Below are 22,046 nucleotides of genomic sequence, written 5' to 3' on the forward strand. Positions count from 1 at the left end.
GGTCTGGTTTGAGAGTTTGAGCCCGCCCTCCTTGGGTTCTGTGCTGACAGCTCGGATCCTGGGCCTGCTTGGGATTCTGTGTCCCCGCTCTCTGTACCCCTCCCCTGCTTGCACTCTGCTCCTCTTTCTCTCTCTCTCAAATATAAATAAAAACATTGAAAATTTTAAAATAAAAAAAAGATTTGGTTGTAAATACTTTGGGGGAAATCAGCCTAATACAGATGTTTCTCATTGGACCTTAATATGCAGTTAAAAAATCATTAATCCTATTAGCCACAAATCAAACTGCCTGAATTCCAATCTCATTGCTACCAATTAGTAACTGTGACTCCTTGTAAGTTACTTAACCTCCCTAAAAATGGGGAACATCGTAATACTTTCCTTGTACTATTAACAGACGCTTAGCAATTGCAGCCGCAGTCTGTGCTCCAGATCTTATTTAATCATTAAATGCTCAGCACAAATCCGTGAGGCAGGTGCAGACGCTATCCCCATGTTACAGCCGAGGCCATGGAGGCGCTGTCTGGGAGCAGATAAATGGGATTTGAGCCCAGGTAGCCTACCACCAGGACCTAGCTTCTAGCTACTTGTCTCAAGTTGCCTCTCAAAAAGGGCTGCTGTATTACATGATAAAACGCTTATGAAGCGCTTAGCAAAAGTCTGGCACTTAAATGCTCAATTAAGTTTCCTACGGTCACATTAATGTTTGGTGTTTTATGTTTGTTACAAAACTAACACGTATACAAACGCGATTTAATTCAGCAAAAAAATCACAAAGACAGCCGAAGCGGTTGGACCCTGGGCGGGGGTCGGGGCTGGGGCGCGGACGCCTGGCGGCAGGCCACCCGCCGCCAGGGTAGGCCGGCAGGAAGCGGGGCGGCCGGCGCTCGGGGACACCCGTCGGGGGCCGGGGGCGGGGTCAGGGAGGCCCCGCCCAGCAGCCACCTGCGACAGGTGGAGCGCGCGGCGCCGGGCGCTCGGCCATGTCTGCGGAGAGCTCGGGGCCGGAGCCGGGGCCGCTGTGCCCCGAGCACGGCCAGGCTCTGAGCTGGTTCTGCTGCTCCGAGCGACGGCCCGTGTGCGCCGCCTGCACCGGGCTGGGCGGCCGCTGCCGGGGGCACCGCGTCCGCCGGGCCGAGGAGCGCGCGGAAGAGCTGCGGGTGAGCGGGCGGGGGCGCCGGAAGGCGGGGGGCGCCGGAGGGGAGGGGCGCCCGGATGGCGCGCAGTGAGGGATTTGGCGGAGACCCGGCTCCCGGTCCAGGAGTCCAGGCTCGGCCGTGTCACTGCTGTGGAACGAGGCGGTAAGGGTGTGGCTTCTGGAGTCACGGGAGACGTGAGTTCGAATCCCGCCTCCCGACCTCCCTTGGAATCTCGCTCTGAGCCTCAGTGTCCTCACGTGTAGTCTGAGGGCACAGTTTTGGGGGTTGTTGTGTGATAGACCTAAAATAATGGGTGAAATGCTCTTTAGCCTACCACAGAGTGGTAGATCCAGCTGCCCCCTCCTCCTCCGTTGCTTTTTTGGGGGGTGAGAGCCGGGCCTGGCGTTGGGCAGTATGCGGTTCCACTGCTCCAGTTGCCCGGGACAGCGTGTGACCCATCCCCCGCCCTGCTGGAAGCTGACCTGAGATAAAACCCGGCTCTCCTATCCCCTCAGCCCCTGGGCTCAAAGCCCCTCCCCTCGTCCACTCTTCAGGCTTCCTGGTGAGGTGATTTCTTGTCCCTTTCGGGGTTGGCCTTGACTGTACTCCAAGCTGCTTTCACCTGGGTAAACGGAGGTGGGCGGGTTGGATCTTAGAAGGTTCCTGTTGGGGCGCCTGGGTGGCTCAGTCGGTTGGGCGTTCGACTTCAGCTCAGGTCATGATCTCACAGCTCCTGAGTTGGAGCCCTGCATCGGGCTCTGTGCTGACAGCTCAGAGCCTGGATCCTGCTTCAGATTCTGTGTCTCCCTTTCTCTCTGCCCCTCTCCTACTCATGCTCTGTCTCTTTCTCTCAAAAATAAATAAACGCTAAAAAAAAAAAAAAAAAAAAAAAAAAAAAAAAAAATTAAAAGGTTCCTGTTGGACCTCTTAATCTAGAGTTTCTCCCGACCTCCACTCCAGTTTACCCCCAGGCTGGTCACCTTCATCACCACCCCCACTTCCCCACCCATCTGCTGAGATTGAGGAGCCCAAGTCACCCTGGGTTTTCCTCCCTCCTTCCGCCCTAGCTGTCACCCCTGGGGATTTCCTTGCCATTCCATTAAGTGGCTTGATTTCCCCACCCTCACCCAGGTTCTGCCCATCTGTGAGGCCCTGAGGGCTCTCCCTGGGGACTCAGACTGGGGTGTAATAAACACACCCAACTGGCCTAGAGGGATTCACTTACTCAGTGACCCCTGAAAGCTCCTGGTTGGTCCTACCTGTCACCACTATCCATCCTCAATAAGTGGTGATGAAAATCAACTTGGGTAATGTGGTATAATAAACTTGCATCATGGATAGAAACTTTATGAGTACCAAAGCACTTAAATATCCATCATCTCACTCTATCCAGACCAAGCTTTTGAAGTGGTATCCTATCTACATTTTACAGATGAGGAAACTGAGGCCCAGATCAGGGCAGTAACTCCTCCAAGGTTCCTCATATTCAGGAGCTGGACCAAGGGAGTCATTGACTAGGCCAGAGAAAATTACCTCTTTGCTTCCGTTGAGAGAGGAAGTGATGCTAATGGGTGTGAGATTTTAATAAAACCCTTTTTAAAAAGTTGCCATCAGAGCTGAATCTGAGTGGTAGAAGGGGATGAAGGCTGAGCAAGGGTGGCAGGCCTGGTGCTTGATTCGGAATGAAGTCAGCCTTCTCTGAACCCCTCCCCCCCCCCCCCCCCAAACCCTAAGCACATTCTTCTCCTCTGCCTGGAGGGAGGTGTTTCTTGCCCTTTCTCCAATTTTGAGCATATTATGGCATTTGCACACTCTTTCTGCTGTCCTTCTAGCCAGCAAAGAAATTTTGCCTCAGGGCAAGATGGTCACTGAACTGGGCATCTGCTCAACTTCTCTCCTCCCTTCTGGATTCTTGTCCTGCAGCTTTTTGGAAGCTAGTCTCAATTTCTTTGGCCCTGTGGCGTGCGGTGATCACAGCTTCCTCCCAGCCAGCCCAGTATTTGTGTGTGTGTGTGTGTTTCGTTTGTTTGTTTTCACTTAGTATTTGGACCAGCAAAGTCTAAGACTAATTCCTGATTGTGGGGCTGGGGGAAGGCCTTGCAAGGGCTGCCTAGAAGAGGAGCTGAGTTGCCTTTTGACAGATGGAACTGGGGCAAAGCTCCAAGGGGAAGTAGTGGAGGAGCTGTTGGCCAGGAAGGAGTTCAAGTTCCTGGAGAAATGGAGTGGAAAAGCAGGGCCTGGCCGTATCTTCTTGGACAAGTTACTTCTATGGGCTTCAGCTTCCTCATTTCTAACAACTCTCCCCTGCTCTCCTGGGGGATGCTCCCAGCTTTGGGGGATGGGAACCGCTGAACTTCGTGGGGTCAGAGAAGTGGATGTTCATTCATTCAACAAATATTTAGTCAGGGCCTCTTATGTGTAGGAGGAACTTTCTTCTAGGTAGTGGGCCATAGAGAACAAGTCAATGTCATGGTGCTCATGTTCCAGTGGTGTGGGGAAAAATACAAAAAAGTAAACAAACACATAATATGCAGGCAGAGAGTGATAAACGCAAGGGAGATCTATAAGCAGAGTAAGGGAATGGTGTGTGGGGGTGGCCGGAGAGGGCTTGAGAAGGGGTGACCCTGAATGGAGTGGGGGAGGGGACTTGTAGATAGGTGTATATAGGATACAGTGACTACTGGACACAGGAGGAGCCACAGGTGCAAAGACACTGTTGTCAGGACAAGTTTTGGTGTGTTTATGGAACAGGAAGAAGGCCGGCGTGGAGAGTGCTAGGAGGTGACACTGGAACAATAGGCAGAGTCACATCAGACAGGGCCTTGTTGGCTAAAGTGAGAAGCTTGATCTCACTGTGAGGATGCTGGAAAGCCATTGGAGGGTTTTGAACAGGGACATGACCTGACCTAATTTCCTTACACAAGGTGGCAGTGGCTAACTGGGGGCCAAGCCCAGTGAGGAGGCTCTGATAGCAGCTTTTGTGACAGATAATATGATGATCTGGGTAGAATAGCAAGAGTTAGGTGACCAGAAGTGGCCAGAGGGGAGAGACAGACAGACAGACAGACAGACAGACAGACAGACACTTTGGAGCCAGGGCTGATAGGATTCGCTGAGGGATTGGATACATGCAGGGTTGGAGAGTAACTCCTGGGGTTTGGTTAGGATAATGAGGTTTTGTTGTTTCACCAACGGGGATAATTTAGGGAAAGGTCGTTTGAGAAGCCATGTTCTTCCACTCAGTTGTGGAGAATCGGGGAGCTCGGTTAGAAGGAGCATTGAGTGAGGGGCGCCTGGGTGGCTCAGTCGGTTAAGCCTCCAACTTTGGCTCAGGTCATGATCTCACAGTTTGTGATTTCGAGTCCCACGTTGGGCTCCGTGCTGACAGCTCAAAGCCTGGAACCTGCTTCAGATTCTGTGTCTCCCTCTCTCTCTGCCCCTCCCCTGCTCTCTCTCTCTCTCTCTCTCTCTCTCAAAATAAATCAACATTAAGAAAAAAAAGGAGCATTGAGTGTATGCAGGAAAGTGACTGTAATGTTGAGCCACGGTTTCAGAATAAGGAGAGAATCACCAAAAAAGTGGGTGATGAACACTGAAAGTGGTAAGACTGATATACTGGCGGCTCCCGCTAAGCTGAAGAAAGAATTGTTGGACTGGAGAATCTAGAGTTAGTGATGGAAGTGGTGGAAAGGGTGTGGGCCTTTTTTTTTTAAGTTTATTTATTTATTTTAATTTATTTATTTATTTTAATTTAATTTATTTATTTTACCTGCTTATAGCAGGTAAGCAGGGCAGGGGCAGAGAGAGAATCCCAAGCAGGCTCCGCACTGTCATCACAGAGCCCTATGTGGGGCTTGAACTCACGAACCACGAGATCATGACCTGAGCTGAAATCCGAAATCGAGAGTCAGACCCTTAACCAACTGAGCCACCCAGGTGCCCCAGGGGGTGGAACTCTTGAAATGAAGATTTTGCAGGTGCTATAGTTTTTAGTACTAATGAGGTCTGGGATATGACGGTGGGTGTGAGTGGCTGAGGAGGGGTAAAAGGGGAAAATCACTGGGAGAGGGTGGATGGATCCACGAGGATCAAGATGCCATGGGTGTCATTTGTATTGCAGAACAAGATTGTGGACCAGTGTGAGAGGCTGCAGTTTCAGAGTGCCAGCATCACCAAGTATGTGGCTGAGGTCCTGCCAGGAAAGAACCAGGGAGCAGTGGTAGGTAGTTATCTTTCCCCTCTACTCTGGACCCCTCCTGGGATAAGACTCCAGCCTTAGGGGCATGGACTAGCCTAGGATCCCTTCCCAACCTCACAGACTCAAACTGCTACTAGCAAAACTGGATGCCCAGGAAGGACGGTTTCCCATCTCTCTGAGCCTTGGTTTTTGCCATCTGGGCAGAGAGGACTATTCCCAGTACCACACTGGGGCAAATACTGCTGGAAAATGACTTTCTTGGGGTAAAGCATCAGGAAAGGTAGCATTCTTCCACCATCTAAGTATTTCGTCATCAGCCCCTGATTTACAAAATAACTTCAGGACTTTTACACTGAGTATTCTTTTTTTTTTTTTTTTTTTTAATTTTTTTTTTCAACGTTTTTAATTTATTTTTGGGACAGAGAGAGACAGATCATGAACGGGGGAGGGGCAGAGAGAGAGGGAGACACAGAATCGGAAAGAGGCTGCAGGCTCCGAGCCATCAGCCCAGAGCCTGACGCGGGGCTCGAACTCACAGACCGCGAGATCGTGACCTGGCTGAAGTCGGACGCTTAACTGACTGCGCCACCCAGGCGCCCCTACACTGAGTATTCTTTATGACAGTCTTACGCAGTAGGTGGCAGTAACATCCCTGTTTACAGATGGGTAAATGGGCCACATAGAGGTTAAGTGACTTGCCCAAGATCCACAGCCTCCTGCCAGAGTCAGTTCCGGGGTCTGGATCTTCAGACTCCCAGTCCAGTGCTCCTTCTGCTACCCCCACTGCGGATCCTTTATTCTGTTGCCCCATTGCCACTGCTGCATCTTCACTCTCAAGTATGTCCCCCACAGGTAGGGGCTGTGAATTCTTTTGCACGTCCCCTCCCCTCCCCAACATGTACATGGAGCAGGCTTGACACTGTCTTAGTCAAGGTTCTTTTGATTGTGTAAAAGAAACCCAGTTGAACTAGTATGAGCAAAACTATTCTGTGTCCATTTTTGCTTCTCTCAGCATGATGGTTTCTCTCTTTTTCTCTATCCTTTTTTTTTTTTTTTTAACATTAAAATATTTTTTTTTACTTTAGTGAGAGAGAGAGAGAGGGAGAGGGAGGGAGTGCAAGCCGGGGAGAGGGGCAGAAAGAGAGAGAGAGAGAGAGAGAGAGAGAGAGAGAGAGAGAGAGAACGAACCTTAAGCAGGCTCCACACTCAGCATGGAGCCCGATGTGGGACTCGATCCCAGGACCCTGGGATCATGATGTGAGCCGAGTCAGATGCTCAACCAACTGAGCCATCCAGGAGCCCCTTAATTTCTTGCCTTAACTGCACTGGCTAGGACCTGAGTACAGTGTAGCAGATGCTGACTTCAAGGGGTATACTTATCACATTTCATCATCTATGTATTTATTTAACAAATCTATTGAGTACCCACCACATGCCAAGGGCTGTTGTTCTGTGTGCTAGAGATTCCACAGTGAACAATAAAAACATGTGACAAATCCTGTTTCTGTGAAACTTACATTGTAGTCACGGGGGAAGGATAATAACAATAAATACATGCTATGTCAAAAGTTGAAAGGGGCTACGGAGAAATATAACACGGGAGGAGGGATGTTCCTTGTTGAGAACGGGGGTTGCAGTTATAGATGCTGTGATCAGGAATGACCCAATTAAGTATTGATATTGTATTGATACAAAGTTTACATAATGGACCATATATCTGGGGGAAGAGTTCTAGAAAGAGGGAATGGCAAGTGCAAAAGCCCTAAGGTGGGAGCGTATCTGGCACATTGGAGGAGCAGCAAGGAGGCCTGAGAGGTTGAAGCAGAGTAAACAGGGGAGAAGGCAATAGGAGGTGAAGTCAGAGAGGCAGGGAGGTGGGGGGGGGGGGAGGTGGATAGCATCCAGAGGGGCTTTGCCTTTTGTTTGGGTAAGGTGGTAAGTCACTAGAAATTTCTGAGCACAGTAGGATGACGTGATTTAAGATTAAAAAGGAGCACTCTGGCTGCTGTGTTGAGAAGGGACCATAGGCAGCAAAGGTAAAAGCAGGGAGACTGAGCAGGAAGCTGGTACAGGAATCCAGGTGAAAGTCAAGAGTCGTGTGGACATGAGTGATGGTGAGGAGTGTCTGGATTCTATGTGTATTCTGAAGGGGGAAACAGTGAGATTTGCTGATGGAGTGGATGCAGGCAAGAAAGGGAGAGGAGGCAGGATAACTCTTAACTTTTTTTTTTTTTTTTCCTTAAATTTTTTTACTTGAGAGCTGGGAGGATGGGGCAGCCATTTACCATGGGGGAGAGTTACCCATAGGTAAGAGCATGGGCATTCATCCATAGAAATAGAAGGCAGAGTGTATGGACACAGGTGCAGGTAGATGGGTAGCCTGACCCAGGGCTCGATCCCACGAACCTTGAGATCGTGACCTGAGCCAAGATCAAGAGTTGGACACTCAGCCGACTGAGTCACCCAGGCACCTCCTTAAAGTTTTCATTTAAATTCTTGTTTGTGTGTATTTAGTTCTATGCAGTTTTATCACATGTATAGATTCATGTGACCTTTCCCACAACCAAGATACAGAATGGTTCCATCATAAGGATCCCCTGTGTTACCCTTTTATCACCAAACCCCCTCCCCTCCATCCCCTGTATCATTGTTGTACAAAATTCTGAGTTTGGATTGCTAATCTTAGTTTGGGTTTTTAAAAAGGATTTTTGTATCTATACTCAGGAATGAGATTAATTTATGAATTTCATTTCTTACAGTCCTTTTCATATTTTGGTGTCAAGGTTATATAAACTCTATCCAATGAGTTGGGAAACAGAACTCTATTTTCACTGGAGGAATTTGTGTTAAGATTGGAATCATTGTGCTTTGAGTATTTGGTGACACCCCCTGTAAAACTATCCGGGCTTGGTGTTATTTTTGTAGGTAGGTTTTTGGTTTTTTTTTTAATGAATTCTTTTTTGTTGTTGTTTTTTTGTTTATTTATTTTTGAGAGAGAGACAGAGTGTGAACAGGAGAGAGGCAGACAGAGAGGGAGACGCAGAATCTAAAGCAGGCTCCAGGCTCTGAGCTGTCAGCACAGAGCCTAAGGTGGGGCTCAAACTCACGAACTGTGAGATCATGACCTGAGCTGAAGTCTGACACTTAACCGACTGAGCCACCCAGGTGCCCCTGTAGATAGATTTTTAACTACTGACTCATTTCCAACCATGACTATAGTATTCTTTCTTTTTCTTTGGTTTTAGTAAATTTTTTCTAGATAAATTATATATTTTGTCTATTTTAAAATTTAATGGCATAAAGTTGTTCTTAAATTGTGATTAAAGTTGCCACAGTTTTGTCTGTTTTGTTAATCTTTTCGAAGAACCGGCTTTTAGTATTTTGATCCTCTCTTGTATCTTTCTTTCTTTTTTTTTTTTTAAGTTTGTTTATTTTTTCTAGTAATCTCTACACCCAGTGTGGGGCTTGAACTCACAACACTGAGATCAAGAGTTGCATGCTCTTCTGACTGAGCCAGCGAGGCACCCCTCTTTTGTATCTTTAAATATAAGTATATTATTATTTCCTCTTATCTTTAAAAAAAAATTTTTTTTTATTACATTTATTTACTTTTGATAGAGACAGAGCACAAGTGGGGGAGGGACAGAGAGAGAGGGCGACACAGAATTGAAGCAGGCTCCAGGCTCCGAGCTGTCAGCACAGAGCCCGACGTGGGGTTTGGACCCACGAACCGTGAGATCATGACCTGAGCCGAAGTCGGACGCTTAACTGACTGAGCCACAGGCGCCCCTTTCCTCTTATCTTTCAAATTTTTTTCCTTCTAATTTTTTAAAAATATATTCCATTGTTTTATAACTCCCTTAGCTGAACACAGTCTATATATTTTAGTCTGACTTCTTTCTCAAGGTCAGCATTTAGGCCAAATATTTCCTTCTAGGTATTGCTAGAGGTACCTCTCACAAATTTGATGCAAATTTTCATTCAGTTATAAGTTGTTGGGTTTTTTTTTTTCTTTTTACAGTTTATTTATTTACTTAGAGAGATAGCATGAGCAGGAGAGGGGTAGACAGAGGGGGAGAGAGAGAACCCAAGTAGGCTCCGCACGGTCAGCACAGAGCTGGATGCCGTGCTCCATCCCATGAACTGTGAGATCAGGACCGGAGCTGAAGTCAGATGCTTAACCCACTGAGCCACCCAGGTGCCCCTTTCCCACTAATTTCTAACTTAACTGCATTATAGTCTGCATATCAGTTGTTTGAAATTTGTTGAGACTTGCTTTATACCCTAAAACATGGTCACTTTAGGTAAATGTTTCTCTGTACTTAACAATATTTTTTTCTGCTAGGTTTACTGACTGCTGACAGGGGCATTTATAGTTTCACATCATGCTGTGGACTTGTCTATTTTTCCTAATAATTCTGTTCATATTTTGGTTTTCTTTCCTTTTATTTCAACTTCTCTATGTACTTACATTTTAGGTGTATCTTATTTTTTTATTTAAAGAAAAAATTTTTTTAATGTTTGTTTACTTTCGAGATAGAGACAGAGTGTGAGTGGGGGAGGGGCAGGGAGAGAGGGAGACCCAGAATCCAAAACGGGCTCCAGACTCAGCTGTCAGCACAGAGCCCGACATGGGATTTTAACTCACTGACCGCGAGATCATGACCTGAGCCAAGTCGGACGCTTAACCAACTGAGCCACCCAGATGCCCCTTAGGTGTGTCTTATAACCGGGTTTTGTTTCCTTTTTTAAAAAATCCAATCTGAAAAAAAAAATTCAATCTGATAATCTCTGCCTTTTACCTAGGGAGTTTAAACAGTCTATCACTATTGTGGTTGCTGATACACTTGGATTTATAGCTATCATTTTATGTTTTCTATATAGTAGAAACATATAGGAGTTTCTATGCTTTTTCTGTGCTTTTTCTTCCTTTCTTGTCTTTTGGGTTAATCAACCCCTCCTCTGTCTTTGTCCCTACATTCTTGGGGTGCCTGGGTGAATCAGTTGGTTGAGCGTCTGCTCAGGTCATGATCTCATGAGCTCACTGTTTGTGAGTTTGGGCCCCACATCGGGATCTGCGTTGACAACCTGGAGCCTGCTTTGGATCCTCTGTCTCCCTTTTCTTTCTCCCCCTCCCCTGTGTGTTCTGTCTGCCTCTCTTTCTCTCTCTCTCCCTCTCTTTCTCTCTCTCCCTCTCTTTCTCTCTCTCTCTCTCTCTCTCTCAAAACTAAACGTATAAAAAAAGTTATACATTCTACTTATGGTCTATTTTTGGTACCATTAAGATTTTAACACAAATATTTAATGTTTCAAATGACTCAACCTGAGTAAAACAAGTACCATAAGAATGCTTTAACCTAGTAACCCCTCTGGTCTTACATGTTGTCCAATATTTTCGTTAAAGTACATCTTTTAATAAATTCTCCCATTCATAAGAAATATTCCATTTCTGATTAAAGATGTCGTTATTGGGACATGTTAAGTTGAAAGGAGTGTAAAATTTTAAAATAAATCACAAGCTGCATTCAGGGCAGTTGAGTCTCTGCTCTCAATTACTCTGCTTTTCAGTTTCCTTTCTACTTTTGGACCCCAGGGGATTTCCTTTACTTAGCTGCCAGAGCCCCTTCACTTTTAAAAGGATGCTTTGGACTATTTTCCCAGCATTTCTGTGTTTGGTTTTAGGACGGTGTTTAGTTTATTCTGGCATATCTTTGGAAAGGGAAGTTTTTTTTCTCTGCTATCCTTTTCTGGGAAAGAGTGAAGAAATGTATCGAAATTGATTACGGTCTTCTAGTCGGAGAATATCTGATGCATCTTGGGTGAGGGTCTGTTCTTGAACCTGATCGCATACATAGAACAAACACTGAGTACAGACACCCACCGCTGTGGACAAGGCAGCAAGGTGGGATAGAGAGAACAACAGCTCATGTTATCACGTATGTGCCAGGCTTTGTTCTGTTAACTTTGTATGTAGTAACTCATTTAATCCTCACAATAACCTTATGAGGTAGGTACTATTATTATACTCGTTTAACAGATTAGAAAGCTGAGGCACAGGGAAGACAAGTAACTAACATGCTCAACTGTTCCACAGGTGGTAAGTGGATGGGCTGAGATTTAAATCTAGGCATGGTGTCTAAAGCCTGATTTCCTAAGTACTTGTGTTATGTGGTCTCAGGGAACACTGAAATTGGAGTCCAAACTCCTGGGTTCACTTAGGCCATTCATTCTCTTCCTCTTCATTGGGCAAACTGTGGGTCTCCGTTTCTTCTGTAAAGCAGGGACCATTATCTCCTGCACTTGGCCTGTGAGTGCTACCAAGATATGTTTGACTTAGTCAGGAAAACTTTCCCCTCAGTCATTCAGTAAATATTTGAGTACTTACTGTGTGCCAGACACTGTGCTAATTACTAGGAGTCACGTCAACATCACTGGAGAATTGATTTCGTGCCTCCTGTGTGACAGATAAGAATTCTACCAAGGAAGCCATTGGAGTGGACAGATTTAGGAAGTAATGAACTTTTTTCACGCAGATAGAGTCAGAATATCAACTGGACTTCTGTTGGTATGGATCCTGTTGATGGGGATGACTTTGTAGGCCTTCTGCTCCGCAGTTCTACAGTTCTCTGACCTTGGTCCCTTGGCCTTGGTATTGTCAGCTGGGAGATAATGGGTTCTAGTTGATCTCTAGACCATGCCCAGCTCTTCGATTCTGTGATCCTGCCTCTGTGAGATATGACCTGGATGTCTGGATCTCACATTTCTTTACCCTAAACCAGATTTGGGAACTCTTAAGGCTGAGATGGCTTAAACACAGTTTCTTCCATGACCGTGCCCGTGGCGGACATTGCAGATCAATCCCAGCATTCCTAAACACTGAGCCCAAGTCCTCTTCATCTTGACCGGGCTTTGCCAGGACCCGATTCCTTGTTTTATCCCTCATCAGAGCACGGCCAGCGCGGCACGGGAACTGGTCATCCAGAGGCTGGGTCTGGTGAGGAGTCTGTGCGAGAGTGAGGAGCAGCGGTTGCTGGAACGGGTACACGGCGAAGAGGAGCGGGCCCACCAGAGTATCCTGACACAGCGAGTACACTGGACTGAGGCACTGCAGAAGCTCGACGCCATCCGGACCAGCCTGGTGGACATGCTCACCCACCTGGATGACCTCCAGTTGATTGTAAGTCAGGCAGGGGTGAGGACACAACCAGTGAATCAAATACCCCCAAAGTTTAAAACATCGAGAATGTTTATGAGGTAGGAGCTGGGTAGATAAGGATACTTTGGAGCAGGGACGAAGCAAGGGAATAAAATTATATGGATTTTTTTTTTTTTTTTTTTTTTTTTACCTGACAGCTATTCTTTCAATAGTGAGCAAGTATTTACTGAGTATCTGCTATGTGCCATTGTGCCACAGGGTGGAGTTATAGGATACAGCTGTTAGTACCCCACAGCTTTAAGAAATACACAAACTGACAACTAGGATAATGGAGGGTTATGTCCCATAGTAGAGGACCTCACAGTCCAGGCTTGGGGGTGGCAGTGGTCAGGGTGGGCTTCCTGGATGCAGTAACTTAGAAGCCGGAGCCTGAGAGATAAGAGTAGCAGCTATGTTAAAGGAAGTGGAGAGGTAGAGAGGGTTCACAAATGTGTAGGGGGAGGGAACTGACAAGACGTCCTTAATCTGACCACCCAGAAACTACTATGGTTAATATTTTGGTACATATCCTTGCAAAATACTTTATATAGATATGCAGATACTTGCTGTTTTAATGGGCTGGTTTGACATCGGAGTAAACATGCCACAAAGAGAAATGAGGATGTGGAACAACTGAGCTGTTCTTCACTGCGGTTCAAGTAGGGCAGTTTGTGGAATGCCCTAGATTGTGCATTCATTTAGCCGCACGGCTTTCAGGGACAGAGTACATTCTGTCCCAGACACTGGGACGGTCACATTAGAGGATTCAGTAAGAGTGCCAGCCATCTAGGAGCTGACAGTCTTGGTGGGGGTGAAATGTTAGTAAATATGTGAGTGTCCTGAAGTGTTACTTAGGGAAACTGGGGATGCCATGGGGCACAGCAGACAGTGATTCATTCTGAGTGCACGATGGGAAGGTGCGCAGAGAAGAACCCAGATAGCTTTGTTTTGGGTCTTCAAGCAGGAATAGCATTCTTGTCCTAGGGTCTGTCCACGTGGCGTCCTCCATATGCCAGTTGAGTACGTTCAAGTCTTGACTACCTGCTGACGTCCTGGTTCCAAGCCTGACTCTGTTTTCTTTTCTCACAGCAGAAGGAACAGGAGATTTTTGAAAGGTGAGTATGGCCCCATAATTTGTTGGGCAGTCACGGAAACCATTGCATTCAGGCCCTGCTGCTCTTGGGAGAAAGGCCAAGGCGTCCAGCTGAGTGGCTTCCCTGGAGTCATGCTCCACGGATAGGGGTCTTCCTGCCCCTAACTTGGAGAACTGCTTTAGATCCATGTGGAAGGGTAGTGAAATAAATACTTATTAATCAGAGGTTGGCCATGGGCTTTCTTAAATGTTATCCTATGAAAAAAAATACCCAGGGGTGCCTGTGTGGCTCAGTCGATTAATCATCCGACTCCTGATCTCAGCTCAGGTCTTGTGCTCAGGGTTGTGAGTTCAAGCCCTATGTTGGGCTCCATGTGGGGTGTGAAGCCTACGTTAAAAAAAAAAAAAATCCAGTTACCCTGTTGGAGTGTTTTACATCCCCCATCTACAGATGAAAATACTGATGTTCCAAGATGGGCAGGGACTTGCCTAAGCCCCAGAGTTGGGGCATGGACCGATACCCGACACCTGTCCCACCACTGTCTTCCCTGCCTCACTCGCCCCTTCTCTGACAAAAGAATCTTTGAGGGGCATCTGGGTGGCTCAGCCAGTTAAGCATCTGACTCCTGATTTCGGCTCAGGTCATGATCTCACGGTTCTTGAGTTTGAGCCCCTCGTTGGGCTCTGCACTGACAGCGTGGAGCCTACTTAGGATTCTCTCTCTTTCCGTCTCTTTCTGCTCCTTCCCTGCACCTTCTTTCTCTCTCTCTCTCCCCCTCCCCCTCTCTCTCCCTCCTTTCCTCTCTCTCTTTCTCTCAATAAATAAACTTTAAAAAAAAAGAATCTTTGAAACTTAAGTCTGTATTACCACTCAAAATTTGCATTTTAATTAAGCAATTATAAAAGCATTTCACCAAGTTCTTCCTAGGTCCTGAAAAGCTGAGAGCCAAGAGCCTGAGGAAGTAGCCAAGAAGATGTAATTTTCCAGGCAAAGAAATTAAATTCTTGGGGCGCCTAGCTGGCTCAGTGGGAGGAGCATGTGATTCAGTCTCGGGGTTGTGAGTTTGAGCCCCACATGGGGTGTAGGGATTACTTAAATAAAACTTAAAAAAAAAAAAAAAGGCTAAGGAATAATTCCAGATTAAAAGAGACCAGATGGATCAAGAAACAAACAAAAACCCACACCAAACACTTTTAAGAACTTCTGTGGCACAAGTGGCAACGTTTAACTATGCACTATATGTCAGATATAATAGTAGTATGTCAACGTTAAATTTCTGAACTTAATAGGGTTTCTGTAGTTGTGTAAGAGACTGTCTTTGTTCTTGAGAAAAAGATGCTGAAGTATTTAGACATGAAAGGTCTCACTTTCTGCAACTTATTCTCAAATAGGTCAGAAAAAAAATAAGTGTCATATATTCACTCATTAAATAGATAGGAAGAGAATGAGCAACAGACCAAGAAAGAGAGCAGATTTTTTAAAAAGAAAAAAAAAATTCTTACGTCTTCGGTGAGAGATTGCAGAGCTGTACTTGAGGAGCACAGACCATTGTATATTTTCAATGTTTATTTTTGAGAGAGAGAGAGAGCATGCAAGCAGGGGAGGGCAGAGAGAGAGGGGGCAGAGGGTTTGAAGCAGACTGTGCTGACAGCAGAGAGCCCGATGCAGGGCTCAAACTCATGAACTGTGAGATCACGACTTGAGCCAAGTTGGATGCTTAACTGACCGAGCCATCTAGGTGCCCCCATTCTTATACATTTTTATATTTACAAAATTTTTTAATGTTTATTTATTATTTAGAGAGAGAGAAAGAAAGAGAGTGTGAGTGGGGAGGGGCAGAGAGAGAGGGACACAAAATCCGAAGCAGGCTCCAGGCTTTGAGCTGTTAGCAGAGAGCTTGAACTCACGAACCACAAGATCATGACCTGAGCCGAAGTTGGACACTTAACCAACTGAGCCACCCAGGTGTCCCTATTTTTATATTTAAATTTCAGCAGTAATACATGTGCATGAGAGAAAGAGAAAACATGCCACCAATATAAAAACATGTAAAATTTCAAATGTCTCAGGGCACCTGGCTGGTTGAGATGGTAGAGTATGTGACCCTTTATCTCAGGGTCATGAGTTTGAGCCTCATGTTGGTCATAGAGATTACTTAAAAAAGTTGAAACATTGTAAGTGTCTCCATCACCCCTTCCCAGTCCTGTTCCCTGGAGGTGATCAGTTTTAACAGTCAGATGTGTGTGTCTTGTGGACTTTCCTATGTAGATAGAATCCTAGGGGTGGTTACCACTCAAAAAAATTTTTTTAAGTTTATTTATTTTGTGAAAGGAAGTGGGGGGAGAGGCAGAGAGGGGGAGAGACAGAATCCCAAGCGGGCTCCGTGCCCTCAGCACAGAGCCCGACATGGGGCTCGAACTCACGAACTGTGAGATCATGACCTGAGCCGAGATCAAGTGTCAGACACTTAACCGACTGAGCTACCCAGGCACCCCTAAAATTTTTTTTTTTTTTTTACCAGTTTGGTTTCTTTTATACTTGCTGTTCTTGAACTTACCAGGTTCTTTTGGAAGCTCTCCATGTCAGTATGTATAGATGTATGTCACTCTTTGGAAAGTCTGTGAAGTGATGCCCCCAATTTTATTGTCTCCTTTAAAGGCTTAGCTTGTTCCTACTTTTTCCCTCTTAGAATCATTCCACACGTCTGCTAGTCTTTCCTTTCTCCTTTACCTTCTTCATCTTCCTCTAAAACTGTCCTGTCTTTAATTTCAAGTTGCTCTGTGTTTTTGAAAAAAAAACCTGGTCTTTGATTTTTTTGTTTTGAAATATTTCAAACGTAGAGAAGAGTTGCAAAAATAGTACAACAGACTCCCCCTAGAAAGCTCTATTGTTAACATTTTGCCACATCTGCCCTCTTTCTTGGTCTGTTGGTCATTCGCTTCCTATCTATTTAACGAGTGAATACTTAACACTTTTTCTTGTGACCTATCTGAGAGTAAGTTGTAGAAAGTGAGACCTTTTTCAGCATCCTATCTCAAGATTGTGTAAGACAATCTCTTACACAACTACAGGAACCTTCAGAAAATTTAATGTCGACATAATACTATTATATCTGACATACAGTCCGTATTTAAATGTTGCCAGTTGGGGCGCCTGGGTGGCGCAGTCGGTTAAGCGTCCGACTTCAGCCAGGTCACGATCTCGCGGTCCGTGAGTTCGAGCCCCGCGTCGGGCTCTGGGCTGATGGCTCGGAGCCTGGAGCCTGTTTCCGATTCTGTGTCTCCCTCTCTCTCTGCCCCTCCCCCGTTCATGCTCTGTCTCTCTCTGTCCCAAAAATAAATAAAAAACGTTGAAAAAAAAAAAAAAAAAAAATTAAATGTTGCCAGTTGTGCCACAAAAGTTCTTAAGTGTTTGGTATGGTTTTTGTTTCCTGAACCATCTGGTCTCTCTCTCTCTTTTTTTTAATGTCTTATTTATTTTTGAGAGAGAGAGAGAGAGTGCAAGTGGGGGAGGGGCAGAGAGAGAGGGAGACACAGAATCCAAAGCAGGCTCCAGGCTCCAGGCTCCGAGCTGTCAGCACAGAGCCCGACCCTGGGCTCGAACTCACGAACCGTGAAATCATGACCTGAGCCGAAGTCAGACACTAAACCGACTGAGCCCCCCAGGTGCCCCCCCACCCCCCAATCTGGTCTCTTTTAATCTGGAATTGTTCCTTAGCCTTTTTTTTTTTTTTTAAGTTATATTTATTTAAGTAATCTCTATACCCAACATGGGGCTCGAACTCACAACCCTGAGATCAAGAGTTGCTTGTTCCTCTGACTAAGCTGGCCAGGCGCCCCTGTTCCTTAGCCTTTTAAAACAACAACAACAACAAAATACTTTTAAAGAGCCTAGAACAGTTTTATAGAATATCCCTCAGTTTTGATTTATCTGCTGGTGCCACATCCACGTCTGGGCTCGGCCCTGGCTGCCACAGCAACAGGTCCGGCTGCACAGACAGGCATTCGGATCCCAGCCCCACCGCACTCCCACTCCTTTGGGGTCACAGTTTCCCCTTCTGAACCATGGGGTGCCGGACTAGCTGGTTGTCTAGACGCTCGTGTCTGCCACTGGCCTCAGCTTTGCCTTGGGTTAGCTCAGCGCTGCCAACACAGGCACTCCTCTTTCCTCCCCGCCTGATGGCTGGGGCTTCTCCAGCCCCAACTTCAGCGCTTTGAGAAGATGGCAACAGACCCTCTCTTGTCCTGACCACAAAGGGCCTTTGTTACCAGAGCCTGCTCTCAGCTTTCCTAGGGCTCTGTCCATCTTGCTCCTCCCAAGCCAGGACAGTCAGTGACAGTCTCGCAAAGAGCTTGCATCCCTAAGGAGACATGCCCCACCCTCTCTCCCTGCTCCTTCACTGTGGGCAGGGCCAGGAGATTTGGGGAAGAGTGCGTACCCTCAGAACTGCTGCCTGATCTCAGGGTTGGGGGCGGTGGCAGAACTCTTTCTCAGCACCCAGTTCAGGTGTCTGCAAAGCTCAGTGATGGACCCTCACTTTGTCCTACACCCCTTAATCACTTTCATTTTAGATCAAGGGGGAAATTATGTTGAGGGGTGCCTGGACTCCAGACTGGGTTTGTTCTATTTCCGCATGGAGTCAGCACTTGAACCCAGCTCCCCTTTTTAAGCGGAGTGCGTTCTCTGAATCTCTGTTCTTTCCTGTCAAATGGGATAACAACTACCTCCCAGGTTATAGCAAAGATTACCTGAGATTCTACAGAGAAAACCTGGATACTTAATAAATGGTAATTCTCCCCTCCTAGGCATCTTCTGTTCCCATATTCCCTCCAGCCAAACCCAGTGCCCTTCTGAGCCAAGGAGAGGTAGCTATTGGGAGCAAAGCACCAGAACCTATTTATGGTTCGGGTGATAACTGATAGTCCCTTCTTGTGGGATCTCTCAAAGGTGTTTGCATTTTAAGAGCAGAGGAGTGGCTGTACCTTCTGACCAAACCAATAGGTTTTGCTGCAGTAGGTTTTGGAAGGAGGTGAGATTTTCTCTGCACAGGATGGGGGAGTGGAAAGACTGGGGTGTAAGAGGCTCAGGTCGCATCCCTGCTCTGCTGCTAACTTAGAGACATAGCAGGTTGCTTCCCCTGCAGAGCAGACAGACTCCAAGTTCTACCACTGGCACCAAATATTTACTTCCCTGGAAATCATCTGCCTGGCTGGAATTAATGTTCCGGGGGGTGGGGGGGGGGCGCATAAGGGGAAAACCCGTTTTTCTGTTTGGCTCAAACCTCCTTTGGGGGCTCCTGTGTGGGGCTGGCTGCCAATCTTGGGGTCACCCTCATGGGAAGAGGATTTTATTTACTTCTGTCCCCTTCTCATCACCCTATATTGATCTAGATCCATTTCTGGAACCTTCCTGAATTTCTGTCTAGTTTTTTGTTTGTTTGTTTGTTTGTTTGTTTGTTTTCCTCCACAAGGACTGAGGAAGCAGAAGGCATTTTGGATCCCCAGGACTCGGACAAGTTAAACTTTAATGAGAAGTGCATTCGGAGCTCACTACTTACCCAACTCTGGGTGACCGCGGTTCTCGGGTCCCTCTCAGGTTAGGAGCTGTTAGGGCCCAGCACCAGCTGAACACCTGGCTGGCTGGCTGGCTGGCTGGCTGACTGGCTGGGGGGTTGCTGCTGGGTCAGGCTGGGGACCAGAGCATCTGGCTCGGTAGCTAAGCACCGAGTGACCCTGGATGCAGCCTTGTTGGTGGAGCCAAGGTTCTGGACTGGCTTGGGGCAGCTGGGCCAGGTCCTTTCCGTTTCCAGACTAAACTGCTCTGTTGGGCCTAAGTGATATCTTGTTCCCAGAAATCACATCTATGTCCTGCCCTAGTGGGACAGCTCAGTATTCTTAATTGGAACCTTAGTTTCTCTTTAAAAAGATATCATTGATGGCCAACTGGAAAGCATCTGGAGAGAGAACGGCGCTGCCTGGATTCACCTCACTTGTTCACTTAAACGCTGCTGACTCAGGCAGACCGTGGCCTGGCCTTGTGCCGTATGCTAAGGCCTCAGATGTGAATGCCACATGATCTTTCCCTGCAGGAATTCCCTCCTAGCGCCGAAGTTCTCAAAGCAGAATCCCCCAAGCTAGATGGAAGCTTCTGTGTTCCTAGTTGTCGTGTTTGCACAATTCACAGAGAGGTTTGGTTAACGGATTGAATTTTTCCTCAGGTTTTAGCCCTCCCCCATGGGTTAGCCTAAAATTTTTAGTACAAGCTATCGCTTGTCTTCTGTAGATGCTGGTAGCAGAGAGTGCCCAATTTGCCAGCAGTCCCATTTAGTTAGTTGTTGGAAAAGTGCGTATCTGATGCTTCCTGGCTCCCAGGGGTCATTCCCCCAGGACAGGCCTGATCTGGAGGCCACAGATAGGCCCAACTGGAATCACTGCAGTCGATGCCGGATGCTAGATGTAGGAACAAAATCTTCATTTTGCCCTGCTCCCAACTAGGTGTGTGACTTTGGGCAACTTGCTTCTCCTCTCTGGGCCTTATTTCTAGTTTACAGATGAGGATCCTGGACTAATAGTAACTACTGTTATCATGGCCACAATTTATTGAGCACCTATTAATACTGGGCACTTTGTAGGTATCATCTCATTTAGTCCTCGTGTCCACCCTGTGGTAAGTCCTATTTATCCCCATTTTACAGATGAGGGAACTGAGGCTCAGAGAGAGTAAATGGCTTGCCTGAGGTAACACTGCCACTGGGTGGTGAGGGAGCCCTTTGCTGCCTGGCAGGACCAGGTTAGGGCTGAGGTTGGCCTTGGGCAACTCTGAGAATTGTTTCTGGCAGGCACAGAGGACGTGCGTATTGATGAGAGGACCGTCAGCCCCTTCCTGCAATTGTCAGACGATCGAAGGACCCTGACCTTCAATGCCAAGAAGTCCAAGGCCTGTGCAGATGGCCCGGAGCGCTTTGACCACTGGCCCAATGCCCTGGCCGCCACCTCCTTCCAGGCTGGGTTGCACACCTGGATGGTGAATGTCCAGAACAGTTGTGCCTATAAGGTGGGTGTGGCCCTAGGCCAGCTGCCCCGAAAGGGCTCTGGCAATGACTCCCGGCTGGGCCACAACGCCTTCTCCTGGGTCTTCTCCCGCTATGACCAGGAGTTTCGTTTCTCGCACGCTGGGCAGCACGAGTCCCTGGCACTGCTGCGTTGCCCCGCCCAGCTGGGCGTGCTATTGGACTTGCAGGCACAGGAACTGCTGTTCTACGAGCCGGCCTCGGGTACGGTGCTCCACACCCACCACGCGCCCTTTTCTGGGCCCCTCTTCCCGGTCTTTGCGGTGGCCGACCAGACCATTTCCATCATCCGCTGACCTTTGGCCATGGGGAGCCCAGGCCTCCTCCCTACTACGCCTCCAGGCCATGTTCCTGCCCAGTGTCCTTTTCCCAAATGTTGCCCTGAAGGGACAGCTTTAGGAGGGGTAGGGATCCATTTCAGATCTGGGTACAGCTGTTAAGTGCGAGGTATCTACAGTAGGCCTGCTATTCCCTGGCCTTAGTCTCCCAAATCCACCATACATCAGCTCCTCTGAGGGTGTCTCGTTCACCACTTTATCTCTGGCATCCGGCATGGTGCCTGGTGCCTAGTGATTGTGCAATAAATATTTGGCGAATGTATGGACGGATGGAAAGGTGCCTGGGTGTATGTGGTAGACTCTTCTGGGAAAGCACAGCCTTCCAGCCCTCTGCCCCCAGCTTGGAGCACGTCCTGTGGCTGAAACTCTTTCATCCCTCAGTTTGGTGCTTCTCAGTCCTTTTCCTGACAAGGCACAGAGAGAACATCTTTTTCTAGCACACGAGGACAACCTGAAAGGGATCCCAAACTCCTGCTAGGCTGCTCTTGGCCACAGGGGGCGCTGTGTCCCACCAGGTCCAGCCTGATGGTTCAGAAGACTGAAGGGATCCTACCTGCAGGTAACTCGACCGCCGCACATCCATTGGCAGCTCTGCCTCAGACTTGGCAGCTGAGCTCAGCTGTGCCCACCTGTGGTCACAGGGACGAACTTTTCCCCTACCTGACACCCCCCTCCCTGCCCAACATAATGTGGAGACCTGGGGTAAGGGCTTCAAGTCCTAGAGAGAGCTGAGGGAGTAAGAGGGCCAGCCTTACCGAACACGTATGTTATTAAAGGTTTTACAAGATTGAAGTTTCCTCCATGTTCTTTGCTGGTAATTGGGCAAATCTCCCAAGTGCCAGCTCACGTCTTAAGAGGTGCACTTGCTAGGAAATCAAGGTCGTCCTCACCCGCGTCCGCATTCCCAGCTCAGCACACACAGCCAAAAGAGCCCTGAGACGGTTTCGTGCCCTGCATGGCTGGCACCGAGGGCAAGTCCCTTCCTGTTCTCTGAGGTCATATTAGACCAGTGG

The 22,046-nt window shown here is 47.4% G+C and overlaps 1 protein-coding gene across 3 annotated transcripts; it reads left to right on the plus strand.

The window, feature by feature from the left end:
* The first annotated feature begins 844 nt into the window (after positions 1-844).
* BSPRY (B-box and SPRY domain containing) lies at positions 845-21,825 on the plus strand. 3 transcript variants are annotated; one of them, XM_060608948.3, is made up of 6 exons: positions 847-1,160; positions 5,260-5,358; positions 12,284-12,514; positions 13,625-13,647; positions 19,097-19,221; positions 20,465-21,825. In XM_060608948.3, the coding sequence occupies exons 1-6, from the start codon at positions 984-986 to the stop codon at positions 20,989-20,991; spliced, it is 1,182 nt and encodes a 393-aa protein (XP_060464931.1). In that variant the 5' UTR covers positions 847-983; the 3' UTR covers positions 20,992-21,825. The 3 variants fall into 3 exon arrangements, with proteins under 3 accessions (XP_060464932.1, XP_060464931.1, XP_060464930.1); XM_060608947.3 differs by having other exon boundaries at positions 853-1,160; positions 13,622-13,647; XM_060608949.3 differs by lacking the exon at positions 5,260-5,358 and having other exon boundaries at positions 845-1,160; positions 13,622-13,647.
* The last annotated feature ends 221 nt before the right edge of the window (positions 21,826-22,046 follow it).

This window comes from Panthera onca, chromosome D4 (genome assembly GCF_046562875.1).
Source record: "Panthera onca isolate mPanOnc1 chromosome D4, mPanOnc1 haplotype 2, whole genome shotgun sequence".
Taxonomy (NCBI): domain Eukaryota; kingdom Metazoa; phylum Chordata; class Mammalia; order Carnivora; family Felidae; genus Panthera; species Panthera onca.

Excerpts from the sequence above, each read along its gene's own strand:
- BSPRY (XM_060608947.3), top strand. The coding sequence starts at position 984 with ATGTCTGCGGAGAGCTCGGGGCCGGAGCCGGGGCCGCTGTGCCCCGAG. Across the intron at positions 1,161-5,259 it reads AGCGCGCGGAAGAGCTGCGG|AACAAGATTGTGGACCAGTG; the intron begins GTGAGCGGGCGG and ends TTTGTATTGCAG. Across the intron at positions 12,515-13,621 it reads TGGATGACCTCCAGTTGATT|CAGAAGGAACAGGAGATTTT; the intron begins GTAAGTCAGGCA and ends CTTTTCTCACAG.